This window comes from Coptis chinensis, chromosome 9, assembly GCF_015680905.1.
Source record: "Coptis chinensis isolate HL-2020 chromosome 9, ASM1568090v1, whole genome shotgun sequence".
Classification (NCBI taxonomy): Eukaryota; Viridiplantae; Streptophyta; class Magnoliopsida; order Ranunculales; family Ranunculaceae; genus Coptis; species Coptis chinensis.
Genome location: NC_141464.1, coordinates 7,354,089 through 7,376,409, shown reverse-complemented (window position 1 = coordinate 7,376,409; position 22,321 = coordinate 7,354,089). Strand labels below are relative to the sequence as shown.

Here is a 22,321-nt window from a genome sequence, read left to right as displayed (position 1 = left end):
TATGTGTGATGGAGTTATTGCATATGAATATTTATGTATTATGATGTACATGATTTCTTATGAGAAATGCATACGTGGTTTGTGTGAGTTAATACTCACAAGGGATGAATGTACTCCTTGGTTGTAATATTTTCCTCGTTCTCATATGTAGACGAGTGGTTTTTAAGAAAAATATTGGTTTTAAGTATGAGCGAGTTGTTAGATATGATTTGTGACATATTATAATATAATGGATATGGTGGTGTGACATGAATGTTAATATATATTGGTGATATATTATGTCAGATTACATATACCAATGATCACTACACCATAACAAGCTATTTGCAACGGCAAAAAAGCGTTGCTAATAATTTTCGCAACGCTTTTTAAGCGTTGCAAATATGGCATCGATAAAGTGTTGGAAATATTTGCAACGCTTAAAAAGCGTTGCAAGCAGAAATTTCCAACACTTAAAAAGCGTTGCAAACAGAAATTTCCAACGCTTAAAATGCGTTGCAAGCAGAACTTTCCAACGCTTATTATAACCATTGCGTACACATATTTAAAACCTTTGCAACGCTTTTTAAGCGTTGGTAATTTGTTAAAATTTTTACCAACGGTTTTTAACCGTTGCAAAGTTGTTAGTTAATTTTTAAAAAAAATAATTTAAAATTCGTTTGTAACGGTTATAAACCGTTGCTGATGGGTTGCTAATAAAAAAAAAAAAATCTCATATTTTGTAGCGAGACCAGCTAAACCAATTTGGTGGTACAACTAAGACTTTTATGACCGACAACACGACACAGATATCATCATACCCTATACATTTACAACTACACTTCTAGACTAACATATTCTATAGAGTACTACATACACATATATCATAACTACCAATGAAATGCATGTGCAACGACTACCTGAAGATGGATTGAGCAGCTCAAAATTCAAATCATTTGCGTTCGATCTTTCATTTCCTGTTCAAGATAAAGCATATTCTAGACCATCAAATGCACATAAACATGGAAATGAAAAACTAAAAAGAAAGTAGCAAGCATTGTATAATACGAAATAGCCGTCAAGACAATAAAGTAGAGCATCCCAAAAATGAAATAATCATTTAGCTAAAAACTTGGGAGATATTTCTGCCATGACAAGGCGTAGCTAACTCACAGTTACCAATATGAAAAATGAAACATAGAGCAAACCATTAAACCCGAGAATCACGGCCCGCTCGATGCAAGGGAGTCCGGTGCAATCTAGTCTTAACAAGCCAAATAGGATTTGTGAACAAAGATACCTGAAATGACCACTCACACTTAACATCAAGCCAGCGAAAAAGAAGAGAAAACTGATGAAAACATGTTTTAAAAAACCAATGAAAAGTAATTACCAACCCCCCTGCTTCTGCAGCAGAAATTAAATGAAAGCCAGGGTTGAGCTTGTTCTCACCGCCTTTGGAATATATGTCTTTCGCTCTACCATAGCTGAATAAAAAGTAATACAAAACACAAAAGTAAATTTCCTTCCTGGACTAAAATGAAGTAAAGTGATACACTGTTTCCTGTCTTGATAATAATAATAATGACGTTTTCCTCAATGATGAAAACTTCTCTTATTCTTAGACATTTCCTCATTTCTTTCTCTCTGACAGTCATTGCCTGTTTTCCTTCTCTTATTGATACACTACTTCCTCTCCTCATTTTCCCCACTGCATTGTGGTATTCTACAAGTAATGACACAATGACAACTAAGGTAAAGCAACAAATGAAACCCCCACTTGCTCTCACTCAAAAAATAGTAATCTGAAACACAAAAAAAACCCTACCCACTAGTGCCAAATCAGGAACAAAAATATATTATCGAGTTTAACCATAATCCCCTTGCTTTCCACATTGGTGTAAGCACAAAAAAAAAAAACTAGTCCTTAAATGCACCATTCAATTCCTATCTCTTACAATGTTACAACCTCTCCAAACCCAACCACATTTACAACATTTCAATCTAACATGACAAAACTGCATTTAGAACACAAAACACAACAAAATAAACAAAGAGGGCTTTCAATTCATTCTAACAATGCATCGGCGAAGAGCGTCATCCGTCCTATCAAGACAGGACCCAAGAAACAAGGCAACAAGCTATATGAGAGAAGAAACAATTTTAAGAACTTCAAAGTAAGTCCATTGATGTCTGGATTGGTTCAGAACTGCGGGTTTTTGCCGAGGGAGCTAGAGATGTTATCACCAAGTATACTTGATTTTCCTTCACTTGTGATTAGCCCAGACACACCATTGACTCAAGACCAATTTAACAGGTCCCCAACTACTTACACAACTAGTAAGTTATCTCTAGTTGATCAAGGAAGGATTATTGAGAAGGGATTTTATCTACATTCTTCACCAATCGCGTCTCCAAGAGACTCGGTGCCTCGGCTTTTGCCACTGTTTCCTATGACTTCGCCTATATATCGAAAATGATAATAATAATAATAATATGTGAATGTACCTTGAAATCTAGTGCGAACGACATCGAGGGGGTGAAGAGTAGCAACGGTTGCGAATCCAGCAATGGCACCTGCTATCGCATTCTCCTATTGCCATCTCTTCTTCCTTTTATTTATTATCAGATCCGACATATTTTCGGCTTGTTGCAGCACCACTATGTGAGTACACTGGGATAACTTACCCTGGCAACTGACTAACCTCCTCAGGATGAGAAGAGCTTTCAGCAGGAGGTCTCGCACGCTTTCTCTGAACAACCTTCCGCTGCTTTATTTCCATATCCATAGGCCCAAGCCTAAATTACATTAGAAACACATATTTAAATGAAGATTTATTGAATTAAGGAGGGAAAAACTTGAAAATTATTTCTATTTCAAAAAGATAATAAAAAAAAAAGTAAAGCACTGACATGGTTGAGCATCCACCGCCCTTCTTATAATGTGACGATGACAAAAGAAAACCAAAATTACCCCAAGCCATTGAGTCCCTTGGATTCTCGATTACTTCGATTCACCATTTTGATGTGCAAACTTACTAAGCAATGAAGTAATGAAATCAGATGGAGTAATTCCATCACTGTTTTTTGTGATTTGACAGAAGCTACAATGGTGTTGGCAATATCTAACAAAGCTTCGCATCTGCAACTTGTTCCCCGGATTCCGAATCCCAACCCAAAAGCAAAGAGAGAACATATAAGTGGAAGAAAAAGTGCGGTGTTTTCTCCATATTATATTCATAAGCAATATTGAGTGTGGTCATACATATGCCAAAACATCATAGTGTTTTACTAAGCTTAATAAAGTCCTACTTACGTTGTACTTCAAGACAAGCGGGTGCCAGGAGCATTGTAACAATAAAATCAAGTATGCTAGGTACATCAAAATCTGTAACTAATTCAATGATACATTTTTGTTTTATATTGCAAACTAGCCACTGAAATCAAACTAGAGAAGCTATCATGCCCAAATGTAGAGATAATAATAAAAACAAGAGAGGGAAAAGTACCTTGACTATGTAGGCTTTCGACTTGGTCGATAACAGATTTGAACTTATCACCCTCAGCAGAAATATTATCTCTCTCATCTGAAAAAATGGTGAAATACACAAAATTAAACACCCTTAATATAATATAATATATAAAAAATATATATATAAAAAAAGAGGAAGATAATACCATTAATCATATTCTTAACAGCGAGATACTTGTACCGTAAAACACGACGTGCAACGACATCTTGGCGACCGACACCACCGTCGTGGTCAGGTCTTCCTTTATCCCCCCTGGTGCTTCGTCTTCTAGTTCTTGGATTTGCTTCTTCTTCTTCTTCTTCTTCTCTTCTCCGCCGCATGAAGATAATAGCCCTGAATATCGGCAATGGAAAGATAGAGAAGCCGAAATACTCCAAGATATCGAACCCATTGTTTCTCTCGCTAAACAAATTCTCCACACTGACAGGTAAATGTTAGCAAGAAAAAAGTAATATTTTTTTTTTGTTCCAGATCCTAATTCATAATGTGAGTTTGTTTGACACGTGTACATTGTTCTAGGTATGCGGATGGGGACTAGCTATCAGCTGAAGATGAGAAAGTTGTGGTAGAGAAACTTCTTGCTTATCATCCACATTCCCAAGATAAACTTGGTTCTGGTCTCGATTCCATTATGGTGAGTTGCAACTCAATTCTTTAGTTTTATTTCCCTATCACCAACCTAATAGTTATTAATAGTAAGACGCATAGCTCAAAACTCATGTTGGTACACAATATTTGATGGGGCTGTTTTGTTCACAACACATTACATCTCAAATAAATAAAATACACTTCTAGACTCTAGTGGTTTTTAGCCTTTACAATAACTAATACATAAATTATTTGATTTTGCATCAAAGAAAGAAGGGTCCATATATGTATATATAAATAAACATTTCCAACTAAAGTTGCAACATAATCCCAATTCTTCCAGGTCAATCACCTAATACATTTTTTTTTTTTTATTAAAATAAAAATCATCATAGAACTCTTAAACAAAGATGTTAACACGACTTTTATTAGCATTCAAAGAATAGGAATATCCAAGCATTAACATGAAATTCAAAGATACTAAAACAATCAACTCACTTGAACTTGAAGTGAAGCTGCTTTAGATACTCAATAGCTTCATCCAAAGATAGACGCCTTTATCGGTCTACCAAAACCAAAACATCAAAATCGAAAATTCTACCAACAAACCAAAAACGCGTAAAAGATGGTGTTACCTTGTTAGAATTAGGAATTAAATTCTGCAAAGCTTTCATTTTCTCATTAATCCTACTTCTCCTCCTCTGTCCCAAACCAAACAAAAAACCCATCCAATCCAAATTATCACCACCAATTTCATAAAACATAACTAACAATCATTAGCCATTAATCATTACCTTCTCTGACAAATTATGAACTTCAAATTCCTACTTACTTTTTTCAAGAATTCCTCGAAGGGGCTGACTTTGAAGATGGCCCTTCTGACCCATCAACTCCCTCCTACAGAAAAACAAAGAAGAGGAGCCATACTCAAATTCACATATAAACAACACCATAGCTTTAAATCACACATATTTAAATCACACAATTACAGTGTTCGGATACGATCACTCCACCACGAAGAACAATTGTTGTTGTCCTACCCCGATGGACATCAACCAACGTAGCATAACCGCAGAACTGTCCACCACTCTCCCTCCTCCTTTATCCGGCTTATGACCGGCAAGGTGCAAAGACTTTCATTATTTTGCAATTGGCGGAGTTAAAACGGGTTATTATCTCTTCAACCTGCAAAAAACAAAAAAACTTTCATAATATAACATTCTTATAAACCATCTAGCCATCATACCATCATAACAAGCTATAGTGCACAAGTCCATTATGTCATTCTTACATCTTGCAAAAGGCTCGTACCATTACTTACAAAAAACATACTCAAAAAACCAAAATAGAAAAAAGTTTGCATATCCCACACAATAGATTACTCATACTGCAACCTTGATTCAAGCCAAATCAAAGGCCCCCCTTCAACAAAATCACTAAAGTCCGAGCAGCCAAATTGAGGTCCATCATAAATAGGAGCATTGGGAACCAAGACTTCCTGGATGTAGATCTTTTTCTCCCCTCCAAGGACGACTCTGCCATGGCAAATATTAGCGGTGGTAGTCATAACATATCCCCTAGCAACCGGAACACCATCTCTACCTAATAGGATAACCTTAAGAGGTGGACTCAACGTTTCAGCAGGAGGGTTTGCCGGAGGGTTTGCCGGAGGGTTCGCTGGAGGGTTTGCAGGAGGGTTCACAGGAGGGTTCGCAAGAGGGTTCACAGGAGGGTTCGCAGATTCAAACATATTCATTAAATTATGTTAAGACGAACGGCGAACTGAGTTGGAACCAACATCGGTTCCGGGTGTTGTATCTCCATGCGGCGGTTGACTATTCGACATTCCATTATTGGTTACAAGCTTAAGCATATCCTGACAAAATGAAAAACAAAACTAAGATTTATATATATGATGAAAGCAATAAGTTTTATATTTAAGGCAAACTCACCATCAACACACCCTCAACTCTAGCTATGGAGGACTTCATCTCACTCATATCACCCTTAAATTCAGAATTTGATGAAGACCTTGCTTGTGCTAACATCACCTTCGCAATACTTGTACGTTTTAATTGCTTCGTAGAGAGGTTAGAGCTGATTCCACGAGTCCTATTCCTTTTGTCCGCTCCTAAAACTTCGGTCAATTCGTCATTATCAAAATCAAGATGAGTTGCACTGCCCTCTCCACTTGAAGTTGCACTTTTTCTTTTCTTTTGAGCAGCCTCCACCAATTCCTATAGTGTTTTCCATGGAAATTAGTTCAAAACTAACAAGTTAGTACAAACTTAAGGTAAATCAGTCGAGAAAATATTGTCTATAATATCAAAGTAACGAACTAACAACATCCTGCACACTAGTTCGTGCATCATTTATAAAGGGAAATACTATGCCAAAGACTTAACAAAATTATAGTTGGAACTCAAGTGAAATGCAAACTCACATAACGGGCTCGAGCACTCTCCAAAACAGTTCCATTACGACGTTCATGTCCTGCTTTCCAACCGGTTTCTACCTACCCCATGTATCTTGTCGATTTTTGTTTATTCTACGTGTACATTGGTAAATAATTGTTAGCATATCGCGGATCAAAATTTAAAAGTTTATGGAAAGACACCTACCATTTTATGCAACATGTTGGGATACGATCCCCCCTGAGTGTATGTCGAGAATCATTCAGTTTTATATTCTCACCATTCTTCGCTTTTCTTACCATCACTTCGAGTGTTCTCATATAGTACAAATTGTTCCCAATGATTTGGATCAATGCCATCCGGGCATGCAAATGATTTGTTCTTCCAAGGTCTCAAACTTATTCAATATATCTTTTCTCAAGACCCATTTTCCATATCTAAACTTAGTACAAAAGTTTTTTTTTCTGCATGTGAACGAAGCTAGTGCTTGGTCGACATTTGTAACTTCAAATTCACGCCAAAAACACAAGTTATATAGTAATGTGAATGAAGATAGAACTCAAAATGTCTAGTATGCATTAAAAAAAAATCGAGAGGTAAACCTTACCATTAAGGCATTCCAAACCTTATCCTTGAAGTCGATGTACAAGCCTCCAATCGGTGTAACTAAGCGATATCTGAGCTCGAATGAAACTACCAAAGACGAAGTATTCCATCCGGAGGCATTATCACCAATGACAACACCATCAATATCAATCAATACACGGGTAACTTCCTAACATTTTCTGATTCTTGCATGTCGCTGAAGGCCTGATGCCCGTGAAACTGAAATAGAAGGTCGTGATGCATGTGAGGCATAACCAGAAGGTTGAGATGCACTAGGCTATGGTTGACTGATACCATTTCAAATGAAATCCTAACATATATTGCAAAATAGTCTATTAGTAGTCTGGTACTGAAAAATATAATCATGAAAGGTGAGAAAGAAGAATAAATAAAAGTATATAAACAATTCAATCCAAACAAAAGTATTTCATTACCTTATCACACATACCACCAATTTAATAAACCCCAGAGAGATACATAACAAACAAAATGAATAATAATAATAATATACACAATAAGCATACATATTAAGACTGGAAACTTTAAAGCAAAAAATTGTATCATAGTTTGGAAACTAAAACAATTACAATCAGGTTAAGCACTTCATCAAAGGCTTCAAATTAGGTTGGTCCTCAAGGGTAGATTGGAAAACAGTTGGTACATCTAGTGAGTCAACTCCACATGTCAATTGCCTCGGTGAATGGATGACTACCGACCAATTAGGATTTTTCAAGTCCTTCGAGTAAAACACTTGACTAGCTTCGGAAGCGAGAATGACCGGCTCATCAAAGTATTGATCAACACTTTTCATCTTATTAAGATTGGCCAACACCAAATTAGAGTCTGGACAGAGCTTGCAGCCATTGGTCTTGTCCTCCACCCTCACCCAATTGCAATAAAAGACTACTTGTTGAAAGTCTGTATAGTCCAGCTCTAATATTTGTTCAATAACCCCATACCACTTCGTCGATGCATCTACTGGATTTTTGTCTTTCCTACTTGACGTAAACGAAGTGATTGCCTCCATGCAAACACCACTATCTTGTGTGGCAACTGTTTCGTCATGCGACCTAGTAGAAAAGACAAAACCATTGATGCGGTACTTTCTATACATTTTAGCTTGGTGCAATGGTCCTTCAACTAATCGCCATAAGTCACTCTTGGTGTCATTTGCAGCCAATAACTGTAAAAAGACGATAGTTAGAAAGCTAATATTACTAACTTCAGATTTCCTATTTAAGTAATGGATGAATTAAACAATACCTTGTTATATAACCAGACAATGAAATCTGTTTGTATTTGCACTTCTGACTTTGCCACCCCTTTTCCTCTACCACGAGATTGTAAGGAGCGGTATTCACTACAAATCATCCATGCAATTACGCATGAGTTTTTCATGTAGAGTACTAGAGTGGGTTTAGAAACCAAATGTGTAAAAAAAAAACACACCTGTAGTAATCATCAAGCTTTTCGACGTCTAGTCGAAACAAGACCCATCTACGTATTTGAATCCATTGTTTAACACTTAAGGTCACAATCTTACCATCGAGCAAAGGCCCTTCATCACTATACTCGCCATCTTCATCCAGAAAGGCCACCCGCTTCGATTTATGATTTCCATCCCGCGAATTGGGCATATACTCCATAGCATACCTAACTGACTCAGAAACAATATACAACTCTGCAATGGACCCTTCAACATATCATTTATTGCTGGGAATATTTTTACACTCTTTCATCGCCCTATTAGAATAAGAAATTTAAGTATACACTTTCAATTTTTAAAATCCAATTATAGAAAAAGCTAGAGAAGATATTAAGGTAAAAGTAATTTACATACCGTTCAAATGGAAACATCCACCTTTGATGCATAGTTCCACAAAGTAAGCTTCATCGACCAAATGCACCATGAGGTGGATCTTTGATATCAAAAACGATGGTGGAAAATATTTTTCAAGCACGCCTGCTTCGCAACCATGTACTTGGCCTCTTGGATATGTTGCGGACTAAGACTTTAGAGCACAACAAGTTGAAGAATAAGCTTATCTTATGAATAGCTCTTCGCAGGTCACGATGTTTAGGAAAAGCATGTTGAAGCAATACAGTAGCAAATAACACATAATGACATGATAGTCATGTGATTTCATTACGAAAGCAAACCCGTGGATTTAAAGTGACAATGTTGCTCGATTTGATGAGAAACCGTAAGGAAGCTTCAAGTCCTTCAAAATTTTGCAGAAATTTAACTTCGCCTTTAGCTAAGACAAATGGAGCCTTCGGTTTTATTGGTTTCCCTGTGACTGGGTCTGATTGCATCCACTGACCACTGTGAATTCGCATCTTCCTCATATCTTCTTGCGCACCTATTGTATCCTTTGACTTGTCTTTCTTGTCTAGGATGTAATTTAGTAGATGTTTCGCAACATTTTTCTCAGTATGCATCACATTAACAACATGTCGGGATTTATGAGTGGGCCAATAGGGCATATCCCAAAAAATAGACCTTTTATACCAAGCCTCTGTAACTTGAACATCTTCATCATCTACACTATCATCCAAATTCACATCAGATGTGCTTCTTTTGCTACTAGTTGGGATTTTACCCGGCTTATACTTGATATAACTCACCTGCTGCATAACTTTTTCTCCACTTAACCTTAGTGGAGCAATGTTCAACTCTTCAGTCTTAAGTCCCAAGTATTTGCCTAACCGAAACGGGTGACCCAACGGAAAAAAGGTGCGATAGTTTGTGTAAACAATCTTCTTTGCATGCTCAAGATATATCGATTGAGTGTTATCGAACAAATCGGACATGCTTTGTAACCATGTGTTATACAGCCCCGCTAAGTTTCCAAAAGCGGAAAATCATGAATACCCCACATTAGCATAGCTCTCAAGGTAAAATGCTGTTTTTATGCATGTCATAAGCCCGGAACCCCTTCCTTCCACAAATGTTCCAACTCCTCATACAATGGTCAAGAAAAAACGTCGATATCTTGACCTCGGTGCCTTCCGCCCGGTATCGAAAACACATCATTTGGAACTCGGTTTCATACATAAAGAAAGGGGGGATTATAAGGTACCAAGTAAACAGGCCAACAACTGTAGCTAGTGGATTGTATTCCACGGGGATTGAAACCATCGGTTGCAATTCCAAGCCAAACATTACGCCTCCCCGAAAAAAAATCAGGCCAACTCTTTTACATGTTTTCCACTTTGGATTGAGTCGATGGGATGTCGCGATATGATCCCAAGAAGGTGTAGCTCGGTCGGTCGTGCCATGTCATTTCGTTAAGCTATCCATGGGATAGTGTACAACCTCTTGAGCCTTGGAATCAAGGGAAAATGTCTCAAAACTTTATTCGCTCTTTTGTTTCTTTCTTACCCATCTTTCCTTCTTTCACTTTGTATCTGGGTGCTTTACACTGACGACATTCCGTTAACTTAGCATCATCTTTCCAGTATAACATACAATTGTTCTAACATGCATCGATACTTGTGGCTTTCATTCCTAGATCTTTCAAAGATTGCTTTCATTACAGAGGTACTTTGATGGCAAAGTGATTCCTTCTGGGAACCATATCCTCAAAAGGGACAAAAGTGCAGACACACTAGTTCCTGACCAACCATATTTCTTCTTCAAGTTATAAAGGTCAACAACTGCTGAAAGTGTAGTAATGGGAGCCTCACATGAAGGGTATAACTTTTGTTCTCGCCATTTTTGTTGTATTCGTTGTACCTCTTCCCCAAATCACGTTCAAGAACGGTGGTGGTTCAAAATCCTCCATATGATTTTCTTCATCCTCATTCAAATCACCTGCAACTACTTCATGCACTCCATAAGAAGCATCAACAAAATTCCCCATCCCAAGCCCCCGGCCTCGGTGTTTTCTTCTTCAATCAATCGGCTCCACCACGGATCCGATACATGGGTTCTCACCATGTAAAACCCATACACGATAATTCTTATCTATCCCGTACTTAATCAAATGTCTAGAGATTGTACCAAACACAAAGCTTTTTCCATTTCGACATTCTCTGCAAAGGACAAGGACACGGGTCGAGCCGCGGTTGTTCACAAATCGCAAAATTGAATGAAATCAGCTACCCCTTGTTTGTACACATCTCCAAATCTGTCCAATTCATTCATCCACTCTTTCTGAATTGGCCGAGACATTCTGCAAAATTAGACGTGGGGGGTTGAACAAGCACATTGTGTAATCTATCGATTTGATACAACATAATACACAATCAAACCTTGAATATAGACACAGAGTACTAAGGCTTTTGTGTAAGTCGTTGAATCCTAAACTCGACTTCAACTACATCAAAAGTAAGCTTTAAGTCGGTCCAACGCAGCTGGCCTAGGTAGCAAGCAGCACTAGTATTCTCGAATTCTAGCTAAGTCTATGATATTAAAAGAATAGCTATAAATAGAATTAACAAAGAATATTAACAAAGAAAAATTGATTTAATCTGCCGTAACATTGGGCTATACTACCACCTTAGGCAGGCACCGCCGTCGAACCCTCAGTCGACATATCTTTATCTAAGCAACCACATATACTTCATCATTGTTTCACCACTGAACATAAGAAAACTTCAAACAACAGCAGCTATCAATACTCAGTCGACGTCAAATTGTGTACCGATGAAAAACTTGAAGAGTCCGTAAACCTAGCATGCTTCATTTTCTAACAACAATGTTACATATACAATTACTTCACCTGTTTCTAACTTGTTATGTAGATAATCTGAAAATAAATTTTCTTCCCCTACATGACTACATGACACTTTTATTGAAAAAGAGACCACGATGCATCAAATAGCTTTCAATGAAAATATTTACTCTCTACACAAACCATATACACATTTCCCAAGATGTAAATTCCAAACAAAGCAATCACGGCATATTGCAAATCGAGATACTATTTAACTTAACCATCCTAATCAAGCTCTATGAAATGCAATTTTATCTTATCAATTTCAATGAAAAGTTTATCAAATCAAACAATAACCCATATGCATATATAATCTTTATAAATCAAAGACATAATAACCCTTAAACAACAAAAAACATACCTCTTGGATTCTCTTTCCAAGAATGTGGGCACTAGGCTAGTAGGCTAGTAGGTAGATATAGTGGCGGGCTGAGACATACTATACACATGCTAAATGGAGCAAGCCTCAGTATTATAAATAAATTGAAAGGTCTTGTAATAAATGCAAGAGCTCGAACAGGCAAATGATAAATGAAGGTAGCAATGGATTATTATTATTCACCGCTTCACTTGTTACGCGTTCTCTTAGAGTCTACATTGATATCTTCTTTATCTTATTTGAACCAACTCTAGTTGCTACATCGGAAATTATTCTTGGCAATCGATAGTGGCCAACTCTATGAGATTGCTTTGACGAGAAGGATAAGAAAGAGAAGTATGTCAAGTTTTTGTTTGAGCTAACTGAACTCCCTAAGCATTCATGGATTTGCAATTTACACTAAACAAACTATACTACATTTAGTGGTCGCACATCTTTTGTTAATTAACTTCAATTATATTGTTAACAACTATTTCAATGTAAATAATTATGTAATACGAATAATAGTTCAATACTCCATTGCCTAAAAACCGAATTCAAGTTCTAGTTATCAGCATCAAGAACCAGTAACATAAACAAGAATCAAATCAAAGAAAAGCATTACTTAAATTCACCTGTTCTACAAAAATAAACCTCCTATTAGGATCACGAACCAACGAATCCACCAAAGAATCCAATGTATTCCTAACACAAGCACCCTACACAAAAAACACAAAACCAAATTTAAAAAAATTCATGTAACAAATCTCCACAATGTACCTATTTTACCAACCATGACAAAAGAGTTAAGTAATTAGAACCTGAATATTGTTATTAGATCCAACATAATACTGATCAACAGTTTTTAACCAACCAACATCATCATGTGAATGAGGAACTAAATGCACATTCAATTTCCCTTGTACAATCCCAAAATGATGTATTATACTTGACAAAAGCATCAACACCACAAACCACAACAAAAAACAAACAGAAAAGCAAAAACTGCCGCTCTCCCCATGTTTGAAACCTAGCCTTATCTCTAAACCGTTAAAGACTATTTATACTTGTAGTGTTTTTAATGAATGAATTAATTTAGTAATAATAAGACAAATGTGTCTTGTTTTTTCTAATATCTTGGACATAGTCTCAAGATATTCTCTTCAAACTCTCTATTTTCTTCCCAATTTGGTAAGGTTCATGAAGAGAAAAAAGACCAAAAACAACAAATGCATGCATATGGGTATTGATCAACAAATGCATGCATATGTGGTTGGTCCAAAGAAGGCAGCAGAAGTTAAGCGTTCCTCTGTCATTACTTACTCGAAATGTAAGAACATTTTTGTTAATAAATCGATACTCAACATCAAACACGTAAATCATTCCCCGAACGGGCGGCGTATCATCACACTGTCAAAAGCATCATTTATCATATGACCATTCACAATGTTCCCCGATTGTTCAATTTCGACTTCTCCACATGCTTTTCAAGTTAAAATTCTTCATCTGAGCCACATCTATCAATGACAAAATGATTTAATAAGAATTGCATTAACATTTGCATGACGAAAAAACTAATGCTATATATAGTACCAATGCTAAATGGAAAACCATATTGTGTCATGTACTCACTCCAAGCTTCTAGCCCATCAACAGTTTTCTCAGTCTACTTCACTAGAGAGAAAATATCATTTCATAGCAACAAACCTGCAAAAAGATAGAAAAATTCCTTGGATCTAAGAATACAGACCTTTTAAAACATAAAATATATGATTAATGAAGATGACTTCAAAACAGGTCTTCTGTGATTGTTGTGCTTGCCAGCTAAAGTTCTCTTATGAAAGCGAAAACACAATTGGCTGAGTAGAAAACTAACAGGAGACTTGCCAATTAAGAATGGTTGTGATATCCAAACTGAATTAACCCCTTGGGCGTTCACCATTATACTACTACCAGATACAACAATAAAAACAAAATGACATATAGACACACAAGCAATATAGCAATTTGGACTCAAAATACTATATGTGAACAACAAAAGTATAAATGTCTAAAAAAATGTGAAAATAAATTTAATATATCTAACAAAACATCTTTTCAACTCGTAATCATAGAAATGTCTGTGGTGCAAGTTGCCTATAAATATTATATCAGAAGATAAGCTCCATATATATTTAAGTGATCGTAAGACCACATTTACACAAACTAATCAGGATGCAAATATATCACAGTAAAAATATGTCTACTTTATCGAGAATTGCAACTTTCACATACTTGTAAATTGTAGAGAAATTGACTAAATAGGAATTGTAAGATAAAGCAAAGAAAAGGGTAAAAACAGAATGATGCCAGAAGAAACCAGAATGTTGTGGACCTATCACTACGAAGTGAAGGCCCAATCAACGTGTGTATAGGAAAATAGGTAAAACAATGCACGATCACGCCAAGCAAGTGGCATTAAAAAGTGTTAAATGGACTTCAAACAGCTTGTTTGATAATACTGATATTTGGTATTATCAAAGATTATTACCTCAAACTGCAAGAAATGGATTGTGTCAAAATGGACTTCCAAACTCCTTGTTTTCTTCTTCTTCTTCTTTTTCTTTCTTTGATTGATTGATTTTAATTGAATCTGAAAATTAGGTTTTGAGGAGTCGAAATATAATGCGCGGTGAGAGAGAGAGAGAGAGAAAAAAAAAAAGTTATGTTTTATATTTTGATTTTTTTCGTTTTGCGAAATTTTTAAGTTTGTAACACTTCTCCAACGCTTTTTAAGTGTTAGCAATTAATTCCGGAAATTCACCCAAATAAAGCAACACTTTACAACATTGCCAACGCTTATTTAACGTTGGAAACTTACTAACGCTAAATAAGCGTTGCAAATCAAAAAAGGTGCGTGTTGCAAATATCCTATTATGGTGTAGTGGACGGTTGCAGCGAGAGAGAAATAGATATATACTATAAATGATTACGTTTGCGAAATCTAACTTTGTTTTGCAAGAGGGTGAGACTTATTAACTTTTTATGCAGAGACGTTGTCCTACCCTAAGACGACGTGCTGGCTTAAAGGTAAAGTGTATCAAACTCATATTTAATTAGGTTATTATATGTGCATTTAATAAGTGGAATGTAAGTGGTATTTATGTTGTAAGTTATTTTGGGAAAGTGAGAATTATGAGTACTGTTATATGAGTTAATCTTGGAAAATGGGAATGTATATTGGGATTGAAATCTTACTTGGGAAGAAACTACATGCCGTTTTGAAAAAACGGAACTAACTTGTCTTCCAAGTTGAAATGATTGTAATATTTTTATATGTGAATGAAGAGTTTTTCTTTTGGTTTTATTTTGATCTTATTTTTTCCATATCGTGTTTAGTAATGGGTTATTAGGGTTTCATTTCATCCTGAGTTTTCATAAGATGGAATAGGGTGTGGATATTTCCCTATTTTAAATTTTCTAGAAATTTGGGGTGTGACAGATAGCAATTGAAGAACTCAACTATTGATTATAAGTCGATAGCAAACAATGACTTGACACAGAGTCCTTGGAGTAGGATCAAGCTTATATTGGACAAATTTAAGTTCATCAAATGGGTAATCCTTTTAGAAGAATGTCATAGTTCCAGAACCTTTGGTTTGTGTGAAAGAGTGATATATAAAACAGGTACATAGTAATTAAAGACTAAGAAGGCGACAATCAAATTAAGAATTTAAAGATTTCAAAGACTTTTTCTATGAAAAACATTAGAAGGGCAACCCCATTGCATGAAATTTATCTCTTAAGATTAGTAGAGAATCAAGTCGAGAACCAAGATATGGCCGAAAATTTAGGGGGGAAGGGGAAAAGGAAGGGCTTAAATCGTGTTGGATTATTCAGCTTGAACAATCATATTTTTTATGGATAAAACCATTGAGCTAGAGCAACACCAAAGCAAAGATAGCCTAGGTAGCCATTGATCACAGACATGCATAGTTTGAATAGAGATCAATGTCGATACTTGGTAACTAAAAATATAAACAAATATAAAAACCAACTGATGATCTAACATTGATAATTAAAAACTAAAATATAGTTGTTAAACATTGTGTACCTGAACAGTAGTTGATTGAAGGTGAAACGCAGCTGATTTCAAGCTTAGGAGATCAATGTCGATACTCAGTAGTCAATACTATGATAGAAAGGCAACAATCTATCGTTTCGTTTTGTTGGAAACCAATTTAAGAATTAAAAGAGAGAATTGGATTTTAACACTTTCTACTGCACAGAAAAAAAAAATATTAGTAAACTGAGAAGTTAGTGAGAATAGTGAGAAAAAATTGGCAATGCAAGAGTAACTCATTGGTGGTTGTGTTGGAAAGTTTAAAATTGGTAGGAATCTCTTAAAATTAGCCGATAATTAAGGGTACCATTGCAACAATTACTTATTCAATTACTTCTAATTAAGGAATATGAAAATGAAATGTAATATATATCTTTGCCAATTACATTTATCTTGTATAAGATGATGCAACCATTTTGCCTGTTTTTGAGCCCAAGAGCTTGTCAAGGGCATGGAGAAGGTATCGACGCACCTTTGGATCACTTTCTGATCGTCGTCATCTATGGGGAGAGAATATGTTAGGTCTACAAGACGATGCTGCTGATTGGAACCTATCAAATCAAATGAGTGAAGATGTTCCTCAAATATAATATACGATCTAGGCCAGGTGAAGATTGGCCATGACATCCATAGTTCTGGTAATGTAAAAGTTTACACCTTACTACAGGTGTTGTGTTGCTAACCTTTGCATGTACACTAAGGTGGTGCTTCTTTCCATGTGATTGCTTCAACACAGTGATGAATTACATTGAGCTGATAAGAATTGGTGCCTTAAAAAACCCATCAGACTGATGAGCATATCAGGGACTCAAGGTATAGTGGTTTTAATATACAATCTTTCAGGAAAAAAATGGTATGCATAGCTAGAGTTCTACTAATAATAGGAAAAGAGAAAAAACCCTTCGTCCTATCTTTTTAGTGTTTATTAGCACCTAAAACCCCTTCGTCTACCCCTCCCCTCTCTCATAGAAACCCACATCTCCTTCCTCTAAAACCAAAACCCTTTCTTCTCCTTTTACCTTACAACTTTGTGCCACCAAATCGAGATCCAAGTAAAGATATGTGTTGTTTGAAGTACTGCTATATGCAACAATCTCTAATTTTTTTAATTATTGTAAAAATCTTGAGAGTCTTAATCTTTATGGTCTAGCTACTTTATTTCCTAACAAAAACCTAATTAGGAGTAATTTTTTCTTCTTTTTTTTTCAATAAACCTGTTTACTTCCTCTTAAGAAACTTGGTTGTGTACATATCATTGTTTTGTTTTTGTCATCAAAAGGTTTATCACAAGAGATGAACTGAAACACGCCATGAGTGAGTACGGAATGGGAGATGAAGCGAAAATAGATGAAGTTATTAGAGATGTCGACACTAATAATGTGAATTCTATTGTTATCAATTTATTCTTATTTTCCTCTCATTTGCAAATAGTCTCTTCAATCAAGAAAGTGATTTAATGGTGTCGGAGTGCTCGATCGAGATGATTGGTAATCAATAACGTATTCCCATTTGAAAGATAACATATTGGCAATTAAGGAACCGAATAGAGAATGGTTTGAGCCTAGTAAGCATTTCTGTTTTGTTGTTGAGAGAGGCGAGAGAATGAATTGACAAAGGGTTCTTTTGTTAAAATTTCAACCCAAGCTAGGTTTTTCTTTTCTTTTTTTCTCTTATATGAATCCCTTTTTGTAGGATGGTAAAATCAATTATGAGACTCTGATGAAAAACAAAGATGAATGTATGTAAACAAAGAAATGAGAAGCTTCTCCCATTCAGCAGAACATTTTTATGCAGTCTAAATGGATGGCGTTTGGTTGGGATGTCAAACATAAATGTTGTTTTGGTGGAGAATAATGATATGATATGCTCTTTTTGGCTTTAGTTTTAGATTGTACAATTTCAAACATCTTATGAAACTGTTGTATACTTATTGTTTACAATCTTATATTGTCTGTCTTACTTTTGAAGAAGATAATAGAAACCATAAACTGTCCTACATGCAAGCTCGAAAAGGAAAACAGAAAGGCTTAGAAACTAAGAAATTATTACCATGAAGTAACACTTTACCAAAAAGATACACCTACCATTTTCACTCAATCATCAATAAATGAAACATAAACCTGTAGCAAATGATACACACCTTCCATTTCTCCATGTCATCACAATCAGAAAGTACCTGGATAAAAAGACCATGCGGCAGCATCAAATGCAAGAAAATTTATCATGCACTACCTTGTTCCAGCTGAATTTCCTTATCTAGAACTTCAACAAACGTAAAATTTAGCTATTCGGGTTGGGCTGGATAACTGTTGACTAAAAATTGCAACAAACAGAAATAAGAAGAGAATTCCCATTAAACAACAACCATGAATCAGAAACAGAACACTCGGATGGACTAATAGAAGAACAATGAAAAATTAATAGCAAGACCCTTACATGAACTGTGAAAAACAACAACTGATGGTTGCTGGCCTATCTGCTACATAGCGAGGACAACTGGTGCACTCTAGCTTCCAGATGACAACTATGGCTGTCCAGCTGAAGGAATAGCAAGTGTATGCATTTATGATATTGGTTGGTAGTGAGTTGAAGCATTTATGTAAATTGGAGCTCACCATAAGAAGATGGTGCAAACTACATGAGTCTAATCACAATAAATGAGAGATTAGAATTCATCTAACACTTTTAAGTAAACAACATCTGATATATACACATTAACACAAACTCATACAGTAAATGAGGAAGGATGCCTGTTTGATTTTGTGATGGAGGACCAAGACTTGTTGGCCAGATCTCAGAAGCATCTGTTGCAGCGGCTTAGAAAAGTGGAGCTATGACCATAAATTATTCCAGATTTTCACAGATGGACATATTTCAAAAACATGAGGTCCATGGTATGTAACAAATTTCATGAGACGCTACTGGTCATTCTTTTTACGTTGCTCGTCATTAACATTTTGTGATCAACTACTAATGTAGTTAGCTTCTAATACATCAACCACCTCTCCAAATGAATCCAACATCACAAAAGTGGTTGCAGGGTTTCCACATCCCTAACAGCAAGCCATGACTCTTGGTGCAGCTTCATCATTGAGGTTACGTCATTAGTCCCCTTCTGCTTATATGGTGCTACAGAAACCTTTGACCATAACTGCTTCCCATATTCCATGAGCAGAATTTTTTTGGATCTAGCAATCAACACATAACGCACTTTCTTTTCCATCAAAGGAATAAGAAAATTTGAGAATGCATCCTTCAAAATCAAGTTGCGTTGCTCGTTCCAAATTTTGGCACCTGCACTGACCTCATCACTGAGATAATATTCAGTAATCTCACTTATCAACCTGTCTAACTCTTATTGTGGTAGTCTGATAGTAACTTTAACAAGCTTCTCTTCTTCAGCTTTTTGGATTTGAAGCCACTATGCATCTTTAAATTCTTTTACTGGCTTATTACATAACCACTTCACACCAGCAAACTAATGAAATGAATCGATGGCCGCATTGCCATCAGGAGTAGGACTTGTTGAGACTACCGCTCCACTCATAAACTTACCACGGACATGTTTCCTTATATGTGGCTCGCAGCTGATTTCCACAGCTGCCTGGAGCAAATAAAAAACCAACAAATTATGAAATGAATACAGACCACACAATTTTAAATCTAGAAATTTTAACAAAACAATTACTCCAAATAAAATTTAGTACTCAAAGACCTACCATGTGCCTAGCACCTTTGAGCATAGCTTGAGGAGTCTCGAACATTGCACAGGTAAAATTTTGAGCTAAATCTTTAGGAGATTCCTTCTTCTCTGCATTATTCAATGGGACTATGTTCTACAATCAAGTGAAGATGAAGCTTAGAACAACAACATTTTAAAGATAAATAAAAAATGTGAATAGAGAAATAGAATTACCATCGTCTCTAGATTAATTAGTAGCCCAAGTTGTTCAGAACTATGACCAATCTTTCTAGAAACCTCCCAAAGCCCAGCCTTACTACAAATACTATAATGGGATTTTCTCTTAGGCCTCTTAAACTGTCCTTCATCCACACCAACTTCCCCTGGAGAAAAATGCAAATTAAACTTTGAGTCGACATCATCAACCTCTCTTTCTATTTCTGCGGTCTTAATCGACTCGATGATTGATTCGAAAAGCTTCTGGTTTAAATTGAGTCTGGTTAGATCAGAAACCCGTCTTGATTCTTCCTCGTAACATTTCTTATAGTATGACTGAAGAGCACTCTTCCATTTCTAAAGCAGCAGCCACTTTTTGTCCAAATCCTTGATGGCCCAAAGTACCTACAAAGACGTACCATCAACCGCTCAACATTTAGTTTCATTGCAGATGCAAGTAATGATGAGTCAGTATCCTTCATCTTTTCTATGAAAAACAAATTACCTTATGCCACTTCAGTATACGTGTATCCTTATCCCTATCCTCTGTTACAGTCATTTCCTCGGAAAAATCTTTCAATAATGTGGGGCAACTTTCCTACGGTACATAGCAATGAAAGGAATCTAAAAAAGGAAAAGAAACAATTAATGAGCATATAATAATGTATGCCAACACTAAGAACAAAATAATATAGGATGTACTTACATCACATTTCTCCACATGCATCAACTCCAAGAACCTCGGAATGTCTTCCTTAATATCGGAAGACAATCTGGTTGGTATCTCCTCATCAGAAAATGTTTTAACAAATAAAGACTTATAATTGGTTATAAGCTAGTTATGGATCCACACACTCTCCTTCTCTATACTCATTTCATAAGTTGGATAAGGACCAGTGCTTTCCTCTGATATCTACATATAAGAACCAATAGAGAGGTATGGTTCAAATAATATAAGAACCAATAGAGAGGTATGGTTCATATAATTGAAGGCTCGCAATATAAAAAAAGAAAAGAAAATTGTTTAGCATGGAATGTGCAAATATACCTGCATCCTCTTAGGAACATCAACATCTCGTATGTGGTTGTCCTTCTCAGTCATAAAACAGTTTTACAGATGAAGCAACACCTAAACTCAATCCAATCTCCTAAGCAACAGAACCCCATAACCCGTTCTTCGATACCTCTTTCTCTAACAACCCAAAATAGTTTAAACAACCCATCACCAAGCATAACAGGTAAAGGTCTAAAACAATCAGTTACAGATATATTCTTAAGAAAAACAGATAAAATCTGATCAAACAAATATCTTAGCCGGAAAAATAACAAACGAAGTCATCCTTTGATTTAATTGGTATTGATTTTTTCTTAGTGATTGGAAAGGAGGGCGCCTGGGTATGTTATAGAAAGGGAAGGCAGAGGTATTCGAATGGCAAAGAGAGGCGGCTTTGAAATAGTTGAGAGATGCCCACTCTAAGTTCTGGAGCTCGAGTGAATTGAGAGAAGAATGGAGAGTTTTGAGGTTTCGGGTTTGTTTTGAAGAAATGTTTTTTTTGGGTTATTATTATTGGCAAACAATTGAAAATAGAAGAGAGGGCGTGTATTTCATTTTTTTCTGCAGAATTATCTTAAAAGCTGAGGTGTCCATCTCAGAGAAAAAAGGCTGGCTGACCTGGGAGCATTCTTAACTACTAAGTATTCATGGTCTTTGATAACTAACCGGATCAAACCCAAACCCCATTATAGCAGGAGAAACCTCAAACTTTGGGGATTTAGGCAATGTAATATACACTCTCGTAACCGGATTACAAATGTAGTAAGGCACCGATGAGTCATACAGCCAGGGATAACCATGAAAATCAGAGTAAATACAAATTAAACCATTAATGCAACCTGTAGTGGCCCATTATATAATAATGGACTTGGTCAAGGACGAAAGGGGATGCAGTGTAACAAGGAAGGCTGGGGAGTATAGGATCAGGTCCGCAAAACCCTAGATCGTGGACGTGGCATTGGTGGAGCTATAAGATGAACCGAGGGATGGATGGGGAGATGGACGATCTGGATTGGAGCGTCCCAATAAAGGCAAGGAGTAATAAGGTTATATACTAAAAGCATTATT

At 36.2% G+C, this 22,321-nt stretch overlaps 2 protein-coding genes and 3 long non-coding RNA genes across 5 annotated transcripts; all 5 read right to left on the bottom strand.

Annotated features, from left to right (window-relative positions):
• Nucleotides 1-1,016: 1,016 nt before the first annotated feature.
• Nucleotides 1,017-3,117, bottom strand: LOC147474629 (uncharacterized). The gene is made up of 4 exons (XR_015207929.1): nt 2,893-3,117; nt 2,488-2,778; nt 1,373-1,466; nt 1,017-1,279 (listed from the first exon to the last, which is right to left on the bottom strand). It is a non-coding gene; the product is annotated as an uncharacterized LOC147474629 (long non-coding RNA).
• A 2,268-nt stretch (nt 3,118-5,385) lies between these two features.
• On the bottom strand, nt 5,386-6,834 carry LOC147474628 (uncharacterized). The gene is made up of 4 exons (XM_086585132.1): nt 6,814-6,834; nt 6,544-6,615; nt 6,053-6,337; nt 5,386-5,976 (listed from the first exon to the last, which is right to left on the bottom strand). The coding sequence occupies exons 1-4, from the start codon at nt 6,832-6,834 to the stop codon at nt 5,866-5,868; spliced, it is 489 nt and encodes a 162-aa protein (XP_086441258.1). The 3' UTR covers nt 5,386-5,865.
• A 499-nt stretch (nt 6,835-7,333) lies between these two features.
• Nucleotides 7,334-14,809, bottom strand: LOC147474626 (uncharacterized). Its single transcript, XR_015209643.1, has 3 exons — nt 14,730-14,809; nt 12,835-12,918; nt 7,334-7,430 (listed from the first exon to the last, which is right to left on the bottom strand). It is a non-coding gene; the product is annotated as an uncharacterized LOC147474626 (long non-coding RNA).
• LOC147474627 (uncharacterized) lies at nt 7,710-8,766 on the bottom strand. Its single transcript, XM_086583343.1, has 3 exons — nt 8,570-8,766; nt 8,384-8,480; nt 7,710-8,303 (listed from the first exon to the last, which is right to left on the bottom strand). Exons 1-3 carry the CDS (start codon nt 8,764-8,766, stop codon nt 7,710-7,712), a joined length of 888 nt encoding a protein of 295 aa, XP_086439469.1.
• A 4,124-nt stretch (nt 14,810-18,933) lies between the features above and the next one.
• LOC147474625 (uncharacterized) lies at nt 18,934-21,108 on the bottom strand. Its single transcript, XR_015208582.1, has 5 exons — nt 20,906-21,108; nt 20,705-20,823; nt 20,218-20,604; nt 20,021-20,137; nt 18,934-19,905 (listed from the first exon to the last, which is right to left on the bottom strand). It is a non-coding gene; the product is annotated as an uncharacterized LOC147474625 (long non-coding RNA).
• Nucleotides 21,109-22,321: the final 1,213 nt, after the last annotated feature.